This window comes from Delphinapterus leucas, chromosome 7 (genome assembly GCF_059928025.1).
Source record: "Delphinapterus leucas isolate spDelLeu-1000000601 "Yukka" chromosome 7, BTC_Dleu_Yukka2, whole genome shotgun sequence".
Classification (NCBI taxonomy): Eukaryota; Metazoa; Chordata; class Mammalia; order Artiodactyla; family Monodontidae; genus Delphinapterus; species Delphinapterus leucas.
In genome coordinates this window covers 53,753,552-53,775,810 of record NC_143135.1, presented here as the reverse complement: position 1 = coordinate 53,775,810, position 22,259 = coordinate 53,753,552, and the positions used below count along the sequence as shown (strand labels likewise).

The following is a 22,259-nucleotide window of genomic DNA, read 5'->3' as shown; positions in this document are numbered from 1 at the left end:
CACTACGGTATATTCCTGGTGCTTAGAATGGCACCTGGCACACAAAAGATGCTTAATTAATATTTGTCGAATAAACTGAAATTCACGCTTTCCTTGAAATTAACAACTTTAAAAGAAAAAAGATTATATCCCACACTTTATAGTTTGTTAAAATATATACTAATTTTTAAAAATGAAGACTATGGAAATTTCATTTGCCATTTCAGTTGCTGAAACATATTAAGGCTAAATTCTCAAAGGGACATAGGTATGCTATGGTGTCAGAATATGTAGAAGTAGAACATAATGACTTTATTCAAGTTTGCTCTTGTTACCTGATGCATGAATATTTAAAAGATATTTTATAAAAACTTACAGCTGTAAGTAATGGATTGACCATAACAGAGGGCTTAACCTGGAATACATGGATAGGCTTAGGGGCCCATGAACCCCTAAAAATGTATGCAAAACCTAACATGTATATTGGCATGTGTATCTTTTTGGTGAGAGAGTTCATAGTATCATTAGATTTTCAAAGAAGTCTATGACCCAAGAGGTTAAAAAAAATTACTTAACTAGAAACAGTCACAAAGTCTTTTCAACGTGAATTTGTAAAACAAAGTAATAACCAACAGCTCCATCTATGGGTATAAGTCCTTATCACGTAGTAGAAATAATGACAACTACCAGAGATCAGTGCATCTTGTGAATGCTTGTGTTTAAATCTTCAGTGTCACTTCAGTGGGAATTTATTAACTACAGGATCACAGTTTTTTTTTCCAGATATAGATGTAAAAATTCGGAGACCATTGATGAATTCTACTTACAGTACTTCAGCACCAAAAAATTGGGCAGTTATGCTGATATATGTATGTACAGTTCAACATTTGTCAGTCTTAAAATGCTTATTTATAGTGAAATCTATATAAAACCGTTAAAAATTTTTCTATTTACATTTTTAAAAAATGAAAAGTATAGTTTCCTTTGCCACAACTTGTCAAAACTGACTCTTACCCTCCCACCCTCTTACCCCTCACTCTACTTGTGACAGACAGTGATCACAAGACCCAAACATATTGCTTTAACAAATCGTGTCCTAAAAAGGTAGAATGTTTAAAACCATTACATTTAGAACTGTAAATGAACTTTTTATACATTTCAAAGGGGGGTAAACAAAATTATGTAAAAGTTATTTTCAAAGTCTCAGTCCAACATGAATGTGCAATTTCAATGTTAAGATAGCATCATATGAATAATTTGTTTTCCTGAACATAACTGAACATTTCCTTTGGATCAGAAAATGTTTCTTTTCCTCTGTTTCACAATGAAACATTTTCTCATTAAGTTTTCTTAAAGGAGAAGGGGGAGGTTTGGAGATGGAAAAGGTAGGCAATCCCAGCGTACAGGAAATTTGTCAGAAGGAATATGGCCTGCTTTGAAATGTTTACATTTAAATAAATAGAAGGCAAGTGTGCTGCCTAGAGCACAAAGGAACAACAACACAATAAATTAGCATACAATTGGTGAGAATGTACAAGCCACCCAAAAAGTATTTCCCACGGGTTAGGGACCTGATTTCTACCATCTAACAAGGTTTCTTTAATGCCAGTATTAAAGAACTAGTTATTTTATAAAATATGAACTGAGCAGATGTAAAATGTTAACCAATTCAGCACTTGCAGGGATTTGCAAAAACATACAAGATTTAAAAAAAAAACTGTTCCTGACACACTGTTTCAAAATACAAACTATTCACATTCTCCTTTTTTGATGGTGTTTTGCTCAGTAGAAACCAGCTGAGGAACATTCACAGGAAAAGTCTCTTTCTACTGCAAGACAAACTTTTCCATTAGCCATGGTCCAACAGAGAAAGAATATCATGTCTCATGTCACTGTAGATGTGCATCTTTTTCTTTTTTCAAAAAGAAGTACATTCCCCTGTGAGTTTTATCTTGTTTTAAAATGCTACTCCTGCAGCAATCCTTGTTCAAACACTGCTGTTTCAGGGTCCACAGTCTAAGCATGGGCAAAGTGCTCTCTTTAGACATCAAAATACAAGGGCTTCCCTGGACACTTGGTAACCAAGTAGGTTTTAAAGTGCACTCCTGTGTCCAAAACACTAGGACCGTTCAGCAGAACTCTGAGAGGGGCTGGGTTCGGTTCCCTCTTCTGTGCTACTGTCTATGTCCTGCTCCATTGCCGTCTCATCGTCATCCAACTGCTGACTGGTGAAGTTGTTTAGCTCAAGGAGCCCGCTGGGCTCTACTACCACATTGGAGCTGGAGTGGCAAGGAATAGCATACTGGGGAATGGCCTGAAAGAGAAGACACAGGAGAGCTTTACGGTTTAAAAAAAAAAAAAAAAGGTGACAGAAGGATTTCCTCAACAACAATAAGGAAGGAAAAAAGGAAACTGACATTAATTGGACAACTACTAGATGCCAGGCACTGTGCTAGATGCTTAATATTATTCCCATTTTACAAATGAGGAAACTAAGATAGTAAGCGACTTAATCTAAGGTCACACAGTTGGTCAGTGTTAATGCCAGGATGCCATGATTCAAACCCAAGTCCTCTACAACTCAAAGTGATCTTTCTACTCCTTAATGGTGCCTCTTCTAACAAAGGAGGCTGAAGTCTGGGCCTAATTCAAGAGACAGACTTTGAAGGACATTTTTATTTGGTCATTAAGCATACTTTAAATGTAAATGTAATGAGATTTTGCTTATTATTATCTGTAAGATGAATGAATAATCTGCTGATACCACAATATATTTTAAGCCCTTTGGTAGTTCAAAGGGGAAGTTATTTGTTTGGGTCACATAATAACAATCTTTATTGAAAATAAGACTAGGGAGGACAAAACTGTCTTTTGAACAATAAAAATACCAATAGATAAACACCTATTAGGCCATATTGCCTTGTCAGATTCTTTTTTCTCAACTTTATTATATACCTTCTTAAAAGGTATATCAGTTCATATCATACCCCTACTTAAAACTCTACAGTTGTTTCCTATTGTACTTGCTATGAAATCAAAAGCCTTACCATGGATGGCTCCAGCCTTATGCCAAACTCACTGGTACCATAGGGTGTTTGCACTAGTTCTTCCCTTCTTCCTGGAATACTCCTCCTCCAAATCCTTACATGGCTGGTTCCATCTTGTCATCTGCACCTTAGCTCAAATGGTTAGAGTAAAAGGCTTTGAAAAGCCTTTCTTCTATGAAAGGAAACCAGAGTACTGGCTCGATCCCACCCCCCACTCCTATTATGTTCTGTTACATTTTCTTCATTGCATTTATCATCTCTTTGTTTTCTTCTCGCCCTTAGAATGTAAGATCCAAGACAGTATGGACCAGAGCACAGAACTCGACTATCTTTTTCAGTGTTAGATGCCCATAAGTTTAAACAGGGCCCAGCACACATTAGATGCTCAATAAATACTTTCCAAATGAATAATGTATCTTTAACATAAAAACCCCAGAGCAAAGCTGAATATCAGCACTTTGAAAATATACCTAACCAAAACAACCATCTACTGAGGGAAGATGCAAATTTAAGTTTAATACTATCAAGAAATAGTGTAAGATGCCTAGGCATTGATTCTAGGGTGCTGAAGTTTTTTTGTTTTTCCTCCCTCACCCTCCTGCCCCTGTTCCATATAGCTAATCATTGTGAAAAAGTCTCAGGTAGGGTCAGAATTTTAGTTCAGCTCTGGCTCTGACTTGCTGTGGACCTCTGAAAAAGTCACTTCACTTCCTTGAGCTTTAGTTAATCTTGTGTAAAATAAGATAATTAGCGAAGATATGCTCTAAAGATCATTGCAGTCCTAAAATTCTATCAATTCCACATATATAGACTCCTTCAGAACAGAAGATACATTCCTTTTGTTTACTCCTCTATCCTCACAACTAGCACAGTGCCTGGGAGACAGAGGTTAAATAATACATGTGGAATGAATGAATGAATGAATAAATGAAATACAGATTATCTGTCTACAAAGCATTTAATATTAAACATGCTGAATTTTTACAGAATAGTTTTTAAGGAATCAAAGAACTTCTGCAGACTTCCTTCACTCATGTCAATAGGTTCTTTACTAAATCAGTAAAAATCAATACTTTGGGTCAAAGCTAAGCATAACTTGTGAGACCTGAAAATGTTCTAACAGTATATTAGTGATGATTATAATAACAGGAGCTATCCTTATTGAGTATTACTCTATATCAGACACTTAACCAGCTGCTTTACATACATTTTCTCAATCCTCAAAACAACCCTGTGAGTTAAGTGTTATTGTTTCCATTTCATCACAGGGACAGAGGTTAACTCTGTTGCTCCAAGCCACAATGTGGTTAAGGAGTACAGGTGAGATTCAAATCTAGGCATTTCTGACTCCAAAAGCTTGGTTCTTAATCACTATGCTGCTCTTCCCTCTGGCACAGCAACCCAGCATATGGTACATGCTATAAGTTAGTTGATATTCTTGTAGAGAACCCACTCATTAGCTATCATCCTTGATACATGAAGCAAATTACATTTTCACCCCTTTTCACAAAGTACAGAAAATAATTTCTAAATAAGTTATTCAAAATTATTTTCAATTTAGTGAGTATACCAATTTAAACTCCCAGGAGCCACAGTAAATTTTAGTAAAAATAGTAATAGCTACCATTTATTGGGCAATCACTACAAGCCAGGTACTGTGCTAGGTGCTTCATCTCAATTTTGTGTACTCCTTATGTCAATCGTGTAAAGTAGGCATTCCTTACTCCCATTTTACTGATGAGGAAACGAAGGCACAGTGAGGTTAAGTAGTCTTGCCCAAAGTCACACAGTGAATGGCAAAGCCAGGAAACTTCCTTTTTCACCAAACCTACCTCTGCAGGTGGAAAGAAAACGTAACAAATCCTTTGGTCAAGGATTATTTAGTTCACTAACATTTGTTCTGACAGGAAGGAACAAATTATTTGAATAATTTAATGGCCAGATCTATTTGCATTTAAGCATTTCCCCCATATTAAGTTAAATCGTATTTGGATTAATATTGGTCAATTTGCATTCTCTCATGGCTTGGCATCGCAGGAAAGGCAAAATCTACTATAGGAACACCTAAGTCACACAATAGTGAGTCTACGGTAAATACTAGACTATCCACGTTTCAATACATCCAAATTCTCAATTAACTAAAATGTGCTGCTCTGACACCTTCCAAGCAAAAACGATAAATGTCAAGAGAACAACCTGATACCTTGCAAGGAGAGAGGGAAATAAAACACAACTTCTTAAAGCTACTCTGGACCCAGTGTAACTTTTCAGTCTGGATCTGTTATACAAGATGACAGATGAGTTTTAAAATGAAGGGAATGTGAGGCATAGTTAGATCTACTGTCAATGAATAATCCATCATGTTCACTAGCCTGTACTTACCAGGGCAGGACAGTAACCATAATAAGATTTTTCAATAACACAATGATTGAAATAAAAAGCAAAGCTTTACGGTTAATCCCAGGTTAGACATAAAATTAAATTACTAAGAAACATTCTCTTACAACATGTTTCTCCAGACATTTCAGTTAATTAAGGTTTTATTGTCCTGAAAACCATAAATTTGGATCAAGAACTGTGTTTCTGCAAGGAAAGGGTCCCTGAAACTAACTTGAAATAGGAGTACAATCCAGTTATATCCCAGAAGTACAAACTACTTATATTCTTTGGGCAAAGACTGGGGAGCCCAAAGTTTGACCTGGGAAGTTGCTGATCTTGTAGGTTGACTTGTTGAGTCAACACTGGCAAGTGTGGCTTGCATCTATGAATCAAGCAGACACATGGGCCCAGGGCCCTTGACTGCCTCTAAGGTGTGCTGTTGTGACAGTACCTATCAATTTTCTAGGACTCTGTTTCAGAAAATAAGTATAAATTTGTAAATTTGTAACAGGTAGTAAACCAAGTTTGTCATATGCCATCTCAAAGATAAATCTCTTTCCCATTTTGGCTTGACTTTTCCTGTGACATCCCAAAACACACCAAACCCACAACCCCCAATATGCTCAAGATTTCTGGTGTTCCTTCCGATTCTTACCTGGATGATAATTTCTGCTGGGCTCTCTTCAGCTTTCTTTTGGACTACATTCTGAATACGCATGAACTGGCCTGTCGTAGGCACTCCTGGTGCATCGATTTTCCTTGTCGTTAGGGGAGGGCCAACAGCAGATGGACTTGAACAGGACTCTCTACATTTCTGTTGCTGGGGAGTGGAATTCGCCATCCCTGCCATCACCACATGGGTGGAGGGTAATGATCCTGCTTCACCAGTGAGCATACTAGTGGCAAGAGCCTTCTTTGGGGGATCCACTACCATATGCTCTACATTTGTATCAATCTGAGCTTCCATCAAAGACATTTTCAAAATGTCTGACACTGCTGTCTTCTCAGAGGCCTGAATGGGAGATATGCTTGTAACTGGTGATGTCAACTTAGGCACAGAACTGCCACCAGTTATCTTTGTAACTGTGGGAGGCTGGCGCCCCTCAAAAGTTATCTTTGTAACAGAGGATCCTTGGGTTATAACTGGCTGCTCCACCTGAAAACAAATTGGGGTTGTGTGTGTTATAGCTACATATCTTTGAGAAAACCTATCAAACACCCCAGACAATATGGCAAAAGAAACATTCGTGCGGTATACTAGGAAGATATTTTGAAGCTCGGTGTTTTAAGAAGAGGGCTGATGGGAAAGTATCTGATTACTTGTCAGAAACCTAGTAAAAGAGGAGGGGTCAAAAGAACCTTTGTTCAGCCAGCCAAGGTTCATAACAGTAAAGGAAAAAAAAGTCACAGCAGCCTTGTTTTCCTTTGGGATTTACATCCCCACACAGTACACCTTCAACCGATCTCAAATTATTTCATATAATCTTCAGCTTTTAAAAATAAAAAGTAGGGTTTTTTTTCAATCTTCTGCTTCAAAATACATTTATACAAACATATTCTATATATATGTATTTATAATACACACATACATCACTTCAAAGCCACTGATTTTCCATAATATAATTTTTTTTCAATATTCACAGATAATTCCTCCAAAATCTAGAAGATAAATCTAGAAGATAAATTTATTAACCAAATCGTGATGATGTAAAACTACAAAGGAAGATGGTCAATGAAGCTCCTTAAAAGACTATATTTTACTTAGCATTATTGCCACAGAAATAGAGTTTACAGGCATGGAAATAAATATTTTATACCTAAAAATTAAAAATAATTTAGGGATATCGCTTCTAGGCACTGTTGATCAATGCTGAAGTTATTTCATTAAAAACTGCCTGGAAAATCAAGTTCTGAGCGCTATGCTTTTTTTTCTTCCTATATTAACGCGTGCATTTCTTCCCTAATGTCAACCTTCTGATGGGGTAAAGTAATACCAGTGTAATGAGGCTTTTGAGTTTCCTCTTGCCAGGAGAATGCACTGCTAATCACGAAAGGGCCGTGATGTTCTCATTTTTTCCGTGAACAGAGAAGTTTAACTTTGCATGCTATCAATATTCCGTTACCTGGCTTGCCGGCTGTTTCTCTGACGAGGCTGGGAGCGGCATTTGGCTCTGGGGGGTTTGGGGCTGCACGTAGATTTTTGGTTGGTTCGGAGCCTGCTGCAGTTTGGGGAGCTGCTGCGTGGTTTTCACTGCAAGCACCTGTACTACAGTTTGTGGGGGCTGTGCCATTAAGGTAGGAAGCTGCCTGTCTTTGGCCACCATGGGATGCTGTGTGTGCTGTACATCTGGCTTGGGCTGTGCTTGTTCTTGCTGGAGAGGGGTGAGTTTTTGATGCCTGATGGAAAGCTGGGGCATTTGCGGGAGTTTGTGCTGGAGCTGGTCTGCCTGCAGGTGGATGGTCTGCTTCTGTTTAGTCTGGAAGCACTGCAGAGTTTTCACTTGCAGCTGAGTCTGTTCCAGCTGTGGCTGGCTAAGTTTCTGCTGTTTAGCTGACTGTGACTGAGTCAGGGCAGATCGATAAAACAGACCTGTCTGAGGGTCTAAAGTGTCCATCTCTTCAACCTCGCCCTCCTCAGTTCCAAGTTCCTCGCTGTGTTTGGTAAAAGCAGTGTGACTGCTTAATGCCTAAGTAAAAAAGGCACAAAGTAAGAATGAAATAAGAAAAACACCTATATTGCTACATTTTCCTCAAATTGGAAAAGACTTGATTACAAGAATCATTCAAAAAAATTTCAGAAGGGAGAACCTAAAAAGACCAAAAAACCTCAAGGTTTCTAAACCTAAAGGAGGCCTTAGATTGAGACTCTTATAATTTCAACTCTTAGTACTTCAACATTAAGTACTGCAAAAACTGGCCAACTCACTGCAATAAGCAAAGTCCTAGAGGGCCCAGAACTTATAGGTAAGAGAAATAAGGATGCCCTGCAAGCACAGCACGACACAGAAAAAGAAAAGGCTCCCTGGCTCAGGACACAGCTCTCCAGCCTGGTCATCAGAGCTCTTCACCTGTCCAAAGGAAGAACGCAGCAACCCAGGAGTGAGGCAGCCAGAGAAAAGCCAAGGTTCAGAGAAGCCCACTTTGGCCGTGTGCCCATCCATCCAGCACGGTCCAGAAGGTAGGCGTTATCTGAAGGTCGTGCCCATCCCAGTCCCCACAGAGGGCCTCTCAGCTCCGAGTGGAGACGGTTCGTCAGGCTTCATACCAAGGTCTGCATGAACTGCTCGCTGCCCCAGCCCTCCTCGCTCTTTGCTTGGCTTCTAGGCCCACCAGGCAATGGCTCCCCAGAGACCTGGCTCCCAGGAGGGAAGGAGACCGGGGAGGGGACAAGAGTGTTCCTATCAGTAGAAAGGGAGATGGCCTGGTGTCAGTTATAATAGTGTTGGGAGGAGGCAGTGACACGGTTAGGGTCAGCTGTCCGACCTCTCTGGGTGTCTTGAGGAAGGTCAATGTCAGGACAGCCAGACGAGGGCCAGACTCCAGGCTGAGAGCGGACACCCAGCAAAACCTCTGGCCATCTGGCTTCCCTCAGTGACAGAAGATCCACCCCAACCCCATCCTTCCCACTGCCTTGTCAAAGGCTACACATCTACTCTAAACTTTAAAACTTTGAGATTCAACTGAAACCCTGCCCTATCTCATAATGACCTTACGCATATAGGTTTTTAATTCAACAATTTCTTCACTGCCTTTCCGGTAGTTTGCCTGTAATTAGGGTCAACCTCTACCAGCTGAGTAATGATAATTTATGTGGCTACTAATAATAAGTCATGCTTAAATCTGATATTTATGATATAACTTTATAATAGAGGCAGGATGCTTTGGGTTTAAATCCTGGCTCTGCCACCCAGAATAGGTTATTTAATCTCTATGAGCATGAGTTTCCTCATTTGTAAGAGAGATAATTCACCCACCTTGCAGGATCATACCAAGAATTAAACAAGTTAAAGTATTTAAAGCTCAAAGCACAGTATCTGGCACAAAATCAATGTCATCAATATATTTTTTCCTTTTCCCCATTACCCTTGGTACCAGATTTTCTGTTTCATACTAATTCATTCTCCTTCCTGTGAGTCTCTTCCTCAATTGATCACATACAGTAAAAGAAGTAAAATATTCAATAAATATGTTAAAAAACGAAAGAAGTCAAATATTTATTTACCTACTTAATGTTTCCATAAGGATTCATTATAAAAGCAAAGAGTAAAACAAATGAAAAACCCAGCAACAGCAACAAACAGCTAAACAAGCCAAATTCTGTTTCATCTGAAAATCTTACCTCAGTGATAAATCCTTCCATAACAATAAAATACACAGAAACAGTGACCAATTCTGATGTCATAGATTCATCTAGATACCCTCACCCTTTTGAAATGTTAAGAGTTCACAGAAGATCCAAGAATACTATTTCTTAATTACTTTCTGGTGCTAAGACTCTCAGCTCATTTCCCTTACTCACTCCTCACAGATGAAAGAACTATATACAAACACTCCTCAACTCAGTTATTTCCCCTCTTATAAAAGGAGATGAAACTAAACCTTATTTCAGGAAGGAGGCAGTTACAGAAGGTAGGAGGAAAAAGAAGAGATACAACCTGCTGCATGATGTGGGTGATTGCTCCAGGGGAAGATGCTGGGATGGACTTCACCACCACCGAAGTCTGTGTTGCGGTCTGTGACTGAGCCACGTGTTGGAGGAGGGTCCGCTGAGGCTGGGAGGGCTGCTGGGGCTGGGAGCGATGGCTGACTGAAAATAGAGAAGGTGATGATATTTCTCCAGAAATCACCACAGCATCTGTAACCAGCAGTCATTTGAAACAAACGTCTGTGAGATTGCATCACAGAGAGAAAGTGTGGTACTAGGAGGCAGAAGACCAGAGTCTGCCCACTTATGAGCTGTGTGACTCTGAAAAAGTCACTTAGCTTCTCTGAGACTCTGTGTCCTCATCTGTAAAACGGGAATAACAGAGCTATTAGAAGGATGAGATGAGAAATGTATGTGGAAGCACTGTGAAAACTATTATCACAAAGGAGGAACAAATCCCTTAAAGTTATATCCTCTTGTGAGTTGTACTCTTTCTCCAGTGACCTTTACCCCATTAAGGTAACAAAACAACAATCAGTTTCTGCAATCAAATCCCAGACTAATATCTTTAAGGAGAGTGAGGCAGTACAAGTTCTTTAATCTCTTGGTCCCCGTTCCAGATGCAATACAAAAACCAGAAGCATTCACTCCTTTATATATAAAGTGACACTGTCTCATACCCTAAAGATGTAAGAGGTCAAGGTGATACTGCAGAAAGAGAACTGGACCAAGAGTCACAACTGGATTCTGTCCCGCTCTGCCACCAACCAGCTATATGAATTTGAAGAAGTCACTTAAACTCTATGTTATTAACCTCTAAAATTTAGAGGTTTTATTTGTGTTTGTTTTATTTTTGTTTTTTTATTGGGATAAAAACTTATTTTTTAGAAGAGGACCAAATGAAGTAATGAATTGAAAATGGTCCTTAAATTGTTAAGTACTAAAATATAAAGTTAACAAAATAACAGAAAAGTCAGTGTTCTTTCTTTCATCTATTCAAATTTAGCTCATCTGACACAAATGAGTGAGAGTATAGTTTAGGAAACAACCCCACCTCTTAGTCTCTTGCTACAAGGTCCCATGGAGTAAACTATACATTTATATTTACATTTATATATAGATGTAAAACTATACATCTACGTTGATGCCAAACTACCATTTTTAATCAGCCTCAATTTCAACTTTTTTTTAAAATGTATTTATTTTTGGCTGCGTTGGGTCCTGGTTGCTGTATGCAGGCTTTCTCTAGTTGTGACAAGCGGGGGCTACTCTGTTGAAGTGCGTGGGCTTCTCACTGCAATGGCTTCTCTTGTTACGGAGCATGGGCTCTAGGCGCGCAGGCTTCAGTAGCTGTGGCGTGCGGGCTCAGTAGTTCTGGCGCACGGCCTTAGTTGCTCCACGACGTGGGATCTTCCTGGTCCAGGGCTCGAACCCGTGTCCCCTGCATTGGCAGGCGGATTCTCAACCACTGTGCCACCAGGGAAGTCTTCTCAATTTCAACTTTTTAAACAGTATAAACAATTATCACTTCTTATTCTACAGACCTTTAAAAATGCTTATGGTCACTAGGAAATCAACTTTTTGAATCAGGAACAGATTAAAACAAATCTGTAAAATTAGCTAAGGATTTTGAGAATATCAAAACTCTCTCAATAATCCGTGGTTCTAATTCTCATATGTCTTGATCTACAATTTCAAGTAGTAGTGGTTCCATACTTAAAAAAGTCATAGTGGAGTGACCAAGGGTAAGATGAACACTACAAAAATCAGTGTAAAAGTGCCATTTATGTGTTATAGTACAGAACTTTAAAACTAGCCAGTGAAATATAAACAAGCTTTATTTTTATAACATATTCTATCTAAATTCACAAATGCAGTTTTTCTATTGTTGCTATACATATGCCTACATGTGATATGAGGTTATAGGTAGCACCAGCAGTATTCTTTTATAAATGTACTACAGTATCTTACTGTATTTCACAATATGCTTTATATGTACATTTTAAATTATATGTGTTAATAAAATCTTTCATATGTGTTCAATCACACTGAAAAAAAGGTTTATATTAAAATAAGTATTGAATCATTTATAATATAATTGAAAAAGAGAAAAAACAAATCATACTAATAATATTAAAATTAAGCAAGCAAATTAATGAAGTTTTTTACTGATGTAAGCATCATCAGAAATGAATGACATTTGAAAAATAAATAGTATATAAATATAATTTCTGATGAAATTATCAGATTATATGGCAGATTTCTGTTGCCCACACTAATCTTCATAATTATTACATTAAATTTATTAAGAAATGAAATGGATTTAATAGATGATCAGCTAAAACCATTTAAAAATAATCCTCATTCAAGATACTATAAATCTCTTCATAGTAATTCCCCAGAGTGCAGAAAAGTTAGAGAAAAATAATATCCACTGCAGGATGATACAAGAGGCCAGGGCCAGGAAGCTGGCTTTGAAGTCAAAGAAAAAACTCAGTGAGGCTGAGGATATGATGGGAGGAGATTATGGAAGGAGGTCACAGAGTGCATATTTGGAAAACAGCTGAAGTGACCTTAACTGGGCCATGTAAACACCATAAAACAGTCACTTATTTCTTTAAACAACTCATTTTTCCAATGTCAAACTGCTCATTTCTGAGAAAGAATCCTAGTATTCTGCAAAAGGAAAGTCTCTCTCCCTTTCACTGAGTAGAGCTTACCTTTCCTCTACCAGATCAGAGTAGAGCGCATCCATTTAAGTGGTTCCCCCTCAAACAATCATATTTTACCTTAGGTTATACAACAAATGGATGCACACCACTTACCTAGAAGGGGAAAAGCAACCTCTGTCCCCTCATCAGTGCGTTCTGAAAAGGATAAGTAAGGGAAGAAATCATAGGTCTTTTCATCTATTTACTGTTTGATAATCTAGTCTATCCCCAGAGGTTATTATTGATTTCCCCAACATACTATGCTCTGCTTTTTGCTAAATAGCTCTAAAGAAAGATACTAGATGGCTTTCCATAATCTTTAATTGGATTTTCCCTTTAGGCAATTTTAACCCATTAATCTTAACAATATCTCCTAAAATGACGCCAAAGAATTCCTTTTCCACTTTGTTATTTACATCCTTCAAATATTTGTAACTTTATGTTCTTTTTTAATCACTGCTAAAGAAAACTTAAGACAGGTGTTCTTTACATACTGCCTCATAAATTATCTCTCCTAACCCCTAATTATTCACATTACTACTCTCTGAACTATTTCAAATCTCAAGGTAATGAAGTGTCCAAAACAGAAAGCAGTATTCCAGGTGTGGTCTCACCAGAATATGAAAGAATCTATTATCCTTCCTGCTCCACTTCTCTACATATGCCATCCAAAAGCCTCATTAGTGTTTTGCTGCCAGACCACATTTTAAACAAATACCTAATGTGCTTTCCACCAGAACTCCTAAGTATTTACAGGGATTTAAAATTTTCCACATTTTTTTCTTTATATTTTAAAAATTTTTTTTAAATTTTCCACATTTTTTCTTTACATTTTCTTTACATTTAAAAAAAGAAAGAGGCTTTTATACCTTATTTCTCCCTTGACCCACCTCCCCTTCCCCAAAACTAAAAAATCCAGATGCATATGAATATTTATTCTTATATAAAAGATATTCTATCCTCTCACTGCAACTATTGCCCTATGTTCACAGATGTTATTTATGGCCAACTTGCAGTTTTATATTACTAGCAAACTTTCTAACAACCTATTGATTTTTTCCCCCTAGTCATTAAAGACAGGGTAAATCCCAAGGACAATGTGAATTTGCTCTCAGAGAAAACTGGAAGAGATCTAGAAATATAAAAAATATATTCTCCCCAAAACAACCATCTCATGAAATCCAGAAATGTAGCTCTCCTACCTTAATACTGCTTTTTAAGAGGACACCTACCAGTAGTGATGTATTCAGCAACTAGTTCGGACTCTACCACAGCAATTGATGGACTCTCAGGAGAATGTCTCTTTTCCTGGGTCATCTGAATAGGCACTGCCATTTGACTCAAGTCAATAGTGGGTTGTCTTGGTTTAGATTCCAATTTTTCCTTTACTGTATAAAAAAGTCAGGGGAAAAATTAACTTTTATTACAAACAAGTACTAAAACCAGAGTTGTTCTTGGGAATAATGAACAAGACCTCTGGGGTGCCACATGGGCAGTAACTAAGGAGTCAGTGAATTGAAAACAAAAAAGCAGACTGCTATGTATGGCTGTAGAGTGCACAACTTGTGCAACCATACCCAGTAGCCTAGCAAGAACTCATATGCAATCAGACTAAAATCCGCCCCTATTATCACTAGGCCAAACAATTGCATCTGTTTCCCCTGTACATACTCCCCTTAGAACATTTCCTTTACCCTTCTTCAAGGCAGTACCTGGTATTGTGGAGTTCACCAACCTGAAAACAAAGGGTGAGTAAGCAGTACACAGCATGATTCGCTCTAGGGCACATCTGCCCAGAAGAGCACAACACAGTGAATAGTGACCAGTTTAATTTGATCTATTAAAAATTCAAGATAATCTCCAAAGAAGTGTTACAATATTTTTAGTGACTCTTAAAGGATAAAAATTTTCAGTGTCAGGAAAATATGGCCTCTCTGTTCCTGCAAAAATGTCAATGGAATGGTCTGGAGTCAAGAATGGTTTCCATGGATAGAATAACTTTCTATATTGTCACTTTTTCTACAAAATCACTTGGTTTCTACCCTCTATAAGGCTTTAATGGAAATAGCTGAGTATGTAAAAGATAAGGAGCTGAGGAAATGCCTAAAGCCAAAAATAACACCAATAGAAAGATTAACCAAAGACTTACAATAAAAGCTAGTATTCTTTGGGTAGTGTAGAGTGGATGTTACAAACAAATAGTAACCAGTAATTAAGTACACTGCGTGATCATTCAGATTATTCTCACCAAGCATATAATGTAACAAAATCAAGATAATCATTTAAACAAAGAAAGCAAAACAAAACCAAAGGAATACAAAAGTCACCCCACAAATAGAGAGGACATTGAACTAGGAATCAAAAGACATGGACTCTCACTCTGCCACTAACCAACTGGGTAACCTCTCTAGGTCTCGGTTTATTTATCCATAATGAAAGGGTTGGATGAGATCATCGCTAAGGTCCCTTAAATACTCTGACAATATTTGACCTATTATAATAAAAAAGTCAGTATAATTAACACAGTTTTGCCTAGAGTTTATCAAAGATATTTAGTAACTAGAAATACTGATTGGATCTTGTTAAATAAGAATAGCTTTGCATGGAAGCTCAAGTTGTTAAATTACACAAAGAAGTATGAAGATAAAAAAACAAATGAGAATGCTAGCAAGGCCATTAATGGTATTTTAGGACCACAAAACTGCCCCATCAATATCAAGGAGGATGGCAGGGGCCCTCCAATCTGCCTCCTACTATTCTTGAATAGAACTGGCAACTGTACTGCATTTATCTCCGTGCTTAGAACTGATAGACCTACTCCTTTCTGGTGACAAAAGGCAACAGGATTGTCCATTTTAAGCAGGAGACAGAGAAGAAAGAGCTCTGCCATTTTTTTCTTCTTTCTACTGATTATAGTCTGTCTATCCTTCAGTACTCCTGTGAACATCTTAATGAACTGACAAGTAAACAGACTGCACCAATGATTATAGACAAGTCCAGAGGGGGGAAATGTGCTCAAATAATAACAAAGAAAATATAACAGTAGTAGTATTTTAGCACAACCCATCTCTAGAGAAAACATGCTTCATTCAATTGAGCATGTGAATTCATACCTGTTGTCTGTTGGAGTTCTAACAGAGCTTTGATTGTTGAAGTAGCTGATTGTGATTCACTGGATACATCCTGATAAATTATGGTGGGGCTAGTCTCCATTGCAATCTCATGTTCTGACCAATCCTGACGCCGGGAAGCAATTACATGAACTACAGGCTGGGAATCTGTTTTATATTAGTTAAAAAAAAAAAACCCTATAAACAAAGTTTCTCTTAAAAAAAAACAATTTGTTTTTTTTTTAATCTTTGTTTTACTATAAACTTCATGCTTTATCTCCCCAAGAAGACTGTAAGCCCCCAGAGGGCATAATGTCTTTCATGTCTGTATTCACTTATTCATTCATTCACTGATTCAACAGACTAGGCACCTATGTGCCTGAGTCAACATTTGGCACTGAGGATATAAAGGAGCTCACAGAATAATCAAAGGATGCTCAAGAAGCACACAATCTGGTTGGAGAGACAGACATGTAAAGAGACAAATTACAATTCAATGTTATAATTGCTATAATAAATAGGTGTGCGTTTGTGTGGGTGGGTGCATGTTTGTGTACAGTAAGAACAAAACGCTGTATGAGTCTTGTTTTCCCCAGTGCACCTAAAAATGTGTTCTGTATTATAACCTGAGCATTCAGTGAACACTTATGGGATGGCTGAGTTACTGAAAGGAAATCCTGTCCATGACAACAAGAATGGATAAATGATCTAGAAGTAGCATGATATGACACGTATAACATTTGGAGTTCAAAGGCTTATGTTACAGTCCTAGCTCTACCAATTATCAGCAAGTTAATTCTCTGGGTCTTAGTATCATTATTTCTAAAATGGCAACACTAAAATTACCTCTCTACCTCACAGGATTTCTAAGGATATAATGAAATGACGTACATAAAAGAGCTTTATAAACTATGAAGGACAATAGAAGTGTTTTATTTTGTTGTTGTTGTTCTGGTTGTGGGTTGAAAAGTTCTAAGCCTTTTTGTTGTTTCCAAATAAATTATAGCCCTAACTCAAGGCATATTATATTCATGCTATATAAGTATGCATGTAAATACTAAATACACATCAAATCAAACAACAAATTATTTATTGAGTTTTCCATCTACAGAATAAGTAGGTTGTATTAGACTATTGTTAAGTTCCTAAACTCCTTGGTCCAAGATACCACACAGGAAATTATACAGGCTATAAAAGCATGACTCTTACTCCCAAGTTTAGATTATAATGGAGGAGACATAAAATAAAGATATACATATAGCTTTGTATTTTGGGATAAAGTCAAATGATTAGGGCAAATAGGGCAACTATATAGAAAGAAAAAGACTATTGTGAATTGGAATGGTCAATGAAAGCATCACAGAAAAGAATTCATGCAGCCCTAAAACCGAGAATAAACAACTTAGGTTCAACCTTCTATGAACTTTGTATTTTCGAAAACCACAAAGTTGTCCAAAAAGGTAAAGCGGGGGGGGGAATGACTCTTAAAAAAACAAAAACAAAAAAACTGTCTTCCTAAAGAAAACAAAATCAATATACAAAATATCTGGAATTTTTATTTACCATTAACAAATTGTATTTCCGCTCCCCACCCTAGCCTCTAAACACTAGGTAGAATATATGCCACACCAGGAATGTATAATTTCCATTAAACTTTCAAAAAAAATCTAGATGACTGAAGGACAATATCCTGTAGTAATATCAAATGTCACATGAGGCATATAACAGTTTTTCTTTACTCATTCTAAGTTGATATATAGAATTTAAACTTAAGAGAACTGATTATATTAGGGAATCATTAGTTTTATATAAACTAAGTTCTCAATTTTAAGAATTTCTCATGATGCTATAAGTACCCCTGGCTAGGTGAGAGGACCTATAGCAAAGAATGACTTTGCAACCCAACTCTGTAAAATACACACACTGAATACCCAGAAGAAAGCAAAAACTGCACCGGTAGAGAGATAAGGTAGAATAAGACTGGAAAAGGAGAACAAATTTCCACATGGGACCACCTGTCAGAGACATCACCCCACATAACAGCATCCCATAGGGACTGGGGAGATTGGTCTTTCTCTTTCTGCCCATACTCAGAAAGTGTAGCTGACCATACAAAGCACCAATGCAGCAACCCCAAATGCTGTGACACAGAATGAGGGTGTGAACCTAAATGTGAAAAACATTCCTTGAGTGATTTTCCTCTCTACTTTTGGCTTATGCTTAGGCTAGATAAATCTACTGCCTACCAAGTCTGATGCTGGGGTCAGAGTGCAATGACTGAGACACCAGGAGCCTGATCTAACAGTTCCATTTGATTATGCAGTGTGCATCCATCTAGACTTTCCTATGTCTCTTGAGGATGATGGCCTACTGACCCTCAGATATCTTTCCCCACAGGTCATTTAACAAATATTTATTGGGCATCTACTACATGTTAGGTACTAGAGATAAACACTGTATTGCTATATTCAAAGGCAGATTCAGGCATCTCTATGGAAGAATGTCTCCTATGTCTTTACAATAAAAAGCCTATATCACATTTGCAAAGAATCATAAGATCTCTCAGCTAGAAAAGACAATCTAAAAGTACACTATCATCAATGACAGTATGATCATTGATAGACGATGATATCACCAACTATCATCAAGTAATACTATCATCAATCCTATGCTAAAATCTTCAAAATATCCCTGACAATCTAGGAATCCCACACCACAGAACTCACTGTTTTCTAAGACAGTTTCTTTCCATCTTTGCACTGTTAGGACAATTAGAAAATTTTCTTATATAGAGTGGAAACAGGTCTTCTGATTGCTACTCAATGGTTCTAGTTCTGTCCATGTACCTACCAAAGACCAATTCTTTTCCCTCTTCCATGTCACAGTCCTCAAGATAATTGACAACAGTTCCGTGTCCCCCACAACCCCACCCAATTTTCATCTTCTCTTCTCCATGATAAATGTCCTTTCTCCACCTACCATTCTTCATATAAAATGATTCCCAGATGCCTTATGCATCTAAACTATCTCTTCTAAACTAAACCCAAGATGTCTATATCCCTTCCATGATGTAATAGGTACCTTCCCTCTGAAGTACTGTCATAAAGCCCAAGGTCTTCACAGTATTTAACTGCTTATACAGCTTTGCCCCACATGTTCCAGAGAACATTAATTCCTCAAGATGTTCTGCAAAAGGGACTTCCCTGGTGGCGCAGTGGTTAAGAATCTGCCTGCCGATGCAGGGGACACGGGTTTGAGCCCTGGTCCGGGAAGATCCCACATGCCGCAGAGCAACTAAGCCCCTGCTCCACAACTACTGACCCTGTGCTCTAGAGCCCACGAGCCACAACTACTGAGCCCGCATGCCTACAGCCCGTACTCCGCCACAAGAAAAGCCACTACGATGAGAAGCGTGCGCACCACAATGAAGAGTAGCTCCCACTCATCGCAACTAGAGAAAGCCCGTGAGCAGCAACAGACCCAACACAGCCAAAAGTAAATAAATAAATTTTTTTTAAAAAGATGTCCTGCAAAAGAAGGGTTCCATGGTCAAAAAAGTTGGGGGCATTTTACATTATATCCTTCATCTTTCACAACATATATTAGCATATAATGGCTCTGAAAAGTTCTGCAATAAGTATGTTTTGCTTAACCTCGATTTATTCCTGACTCTCACCATGACCTAGCAAGATCATGAAGCTTCTGGAAAAACCATCCTAGAAACCAAGTTGTGGCCTACTTAAAGCAATGTCTTTACAGGATGCATTTTTATATTTGCCTCATGCCATGTTCCATCTTAAATCCTTACCCTTGGTTTTGTCTCCTTTTTCTCTTCCATTTTACTTCACATAATCTTATATTCTAGCTAATCTACCTTAAAACCTTTTGGAAATAAAGAGAATATAAATAAAGAAAACTTTTAACATTTTTTCTTTCTTTTTTTAAAAAAATCTATAACCCAATAAGCCCAATAACCCTATTCCCAAGTGAGAAAGGGAAAATAAGAAGATCCAAATAGGAAGGAAAGCTCAGGAGCTGTGGAAGGCATATGGTCCAATCTTCAGTAAGTGATCTAGGCAAGTATGACCTTGAACTATTAGGGTTGGTCATCTAGCTATCAGTATGTAAAAATACTTCAGGGGTATACAGCTTAAAAGGCCCACCCACTAGGTTAGGGGAAACGCCAAAAAGGAAAAAATGTTTTGGACTCAGGCAACAGAAATTAGTTTATAAGGCTGAAGTTTAACTCCGTACCACAGTTATTATGGTTGCTGTTCTGCTGTTTGTTCATTCAGGGACTTTTACTGGGTGTCTACTTAGAGCTAGCTAACCTCTTCGCTAATTATTGAATATATAGAGATGAATATGATCCTTGCCTTTGAGAAGCTAGTAGCCTAGTGGAAAGGAAAATAATTATATTAAACAAACAAAAAAACGTACAAAATAAAATGATCAATGATAAAATAGCTGGCAGTACAAAGCAACTTCGGAAGCGTAGTATATAGAAGGAGTGATGAACCCTCCTAGGGTGATCAAGGAAAGTGCCACAACAAGGTGAAGGTGAAGATCTCTATTCTAGACTATGAGGAGATAGTTCAGAAATAAGGTATAAAAAGAAAAAAAGAAGAAAGAAATAAGGTATAAGGCCTAAATTGCTCCTCCTTGCGGGTGGGGAATGGTGGGGAAAGTTTCGAAACCACAAGTAGAATCAAGAAATTCCTTGGCATAAAAGACATCCTTATTCTAAGACTGGTGTAAAGGAAGTCACCAGAAAAAGGATATGAAGTCAAGCAAAGTTGATTCATTATTACAGTAGAATGCCAACTATCTAACAAATAATGGGCTTTAGAAAATTATCAATGGATGCTTAAACTAGTAGATAAATGTTTTATGAGGAATATGATATTTATATAGTCTCAAAGCATCTCCCATAAATTACCATTAATCTCAGAGGGAAATACGGTAACTTCATAATGCAAAAAGAACAGGAAGACATCATCTTAATTAACCAAGAGATCTACATTAACGTCATCAATATTGGGACAAACTGACATCAGTGCCTCCTGATAAGACAAAGCTAAGGATATATCACATCTGTGGAATTCCTGCTGAATCAAATGATAAAGAAACATCGGACAATACCAAATTGAAGACTATTCTAAAAAGTAACTGATTATTTCCTTCAAAAATGTCAAGATCAAGAAACACAAAGAAAGGCTGGAGGATTATCCAAATTTAAGGGAAAAAAAGAGCCATGACAATTAAATGCAACTAAATGTAATGCATGATCCTAATTTGGATTGTGGACTGGTGGGGGGGGCGGGTGGTGGTAAAACTACAAAGAACATGATTGGACAGCTGATGACATTTGAGTGGATTGTAGATTACAGAAATGTAACTTCATATGTCTTGATTTTGATAACTGTATTTTAGTTATGAATAGACTAACCCTTAATAAATATAAACCTACAAATTTAAGTATTTAGAGGTAAAGGACATAATATCTACAACTTGCTCTCAAATGGTTAAAAAATTTAAAAATTATAGACACAGGGAGGACAGAAAGAGAATCAACAACAAAGCAAATAGGGCAAAATATAAATAAGTGGTGAATCTAGGTAAAGAATATACACAGGAGGTTTTTTTTTTTTCGGTACATGGGCCTCTCACTGTTGTGGCCTCTCCCATTGCGGAGCACAGGCTCCAGACGCACAGGCTCAGCGGCCATGGCTCACGGGCCCAGCTGCTCCGCGGCATGTGGGATCCTCCCGGACCGGGGCACGAACCCGTGTCCCTTGCATTGGCAGGCGGACTCTCAACCACTGCGCCACCAGGGAAGCCCACAGGAGTTCTTTTTAATCTTCTTGCAACTTTTTGTAAGTTTGAAATTACATTAAAAGTTACTAAAAAGAGGTGCACTAAAAACTACAAAAGCGATATAAAGAAAGAATGGACTCTTATATAGTGCTTCTATTCCCCGTTAAGTATGACCCTCTTATACCTTGAAAACCAAACATGAGTCTTAGACTGATCAAAACCTTTATCCCTTTCCCTGGCGGTCCAGTGGTTAAGATTATGCATTTCCACGGCAGGGGGCGTGGGTTTGATCCCCGGTCGAGGAGCTAAGATCCCACATGCCCTGAGGTGTGGCCAAAAAAACCCCCAAAAAAGCCCTTTATCCCTTTCTCTTAAATAATAACATATATATTCCCAGTCCCTTGTCTTTGTGAGAATGTACGAAGGAACTATACAAGGATATGGTGAGAGAAGTAAATGCAGATTATAAAAACTGGCTTTATAGGCAACTATATTACATATACCTACTTTGAATGGTGAATTTTTTCTGTATTACAGAATATTTTAAAAAGAAGTAACATGCAATGAAAGA

General features: G+C 37.8%; 1 protein-coding gene across 11 annotated transcripts in view; it reads right to left on the bottom strand.

Moving 5' to 3' along the window:
- Positions 1–710: 710 nt before the first annotated feature.
- The window catches only part of EMSY (EMSY transcriptional repressor, BRCA2 interacting), an 80,770-nt gene continuing 59,221 nt past the window's right edge, over positions 711–22,259 (bottom strand). For 6 of the 11 annotated variants that reach the window (XM_022593864.2, XM_022593866.2, XM_089915328.1 and 3 more), the window contains 7 exons: positions 15,875–16,039; positions 13,994–14,149; positions 12,876–12,917; positions 10,061–10,212; positions 7,529–8,092; positions 6,061–6,561; positions 711–2,293 (listed from right to left, as the gene is read on the bottom strand). In XM_022593864.2, coding sequence (XP_022449572.1) covers positions 2,099–2,293; positions 6,061–6,561; positions 7,529–8,092; positions 10,061–10,212; positions 12,876–12,917; positions 13,994–14,149; positions 15,875–16,039 — 1,775 coding nt within the window. In that variant the 3' untranslated portion in view covers positions 711–2,098. Of the gene's footprint in view, positions 2,294–6,060; positions 6,562–7,076; positions 8,093–10,060; positions 10,213–12,875; positions 12,918–13,993; positions 14,150–15,874; positions 16,040–22,259 lie in introns of those variants that run through there. The other 5 variants (XM_022593868.2, XM_089915329.1, XM_022593871.2 and 2 more) reach the window with 4 other exon arrangements.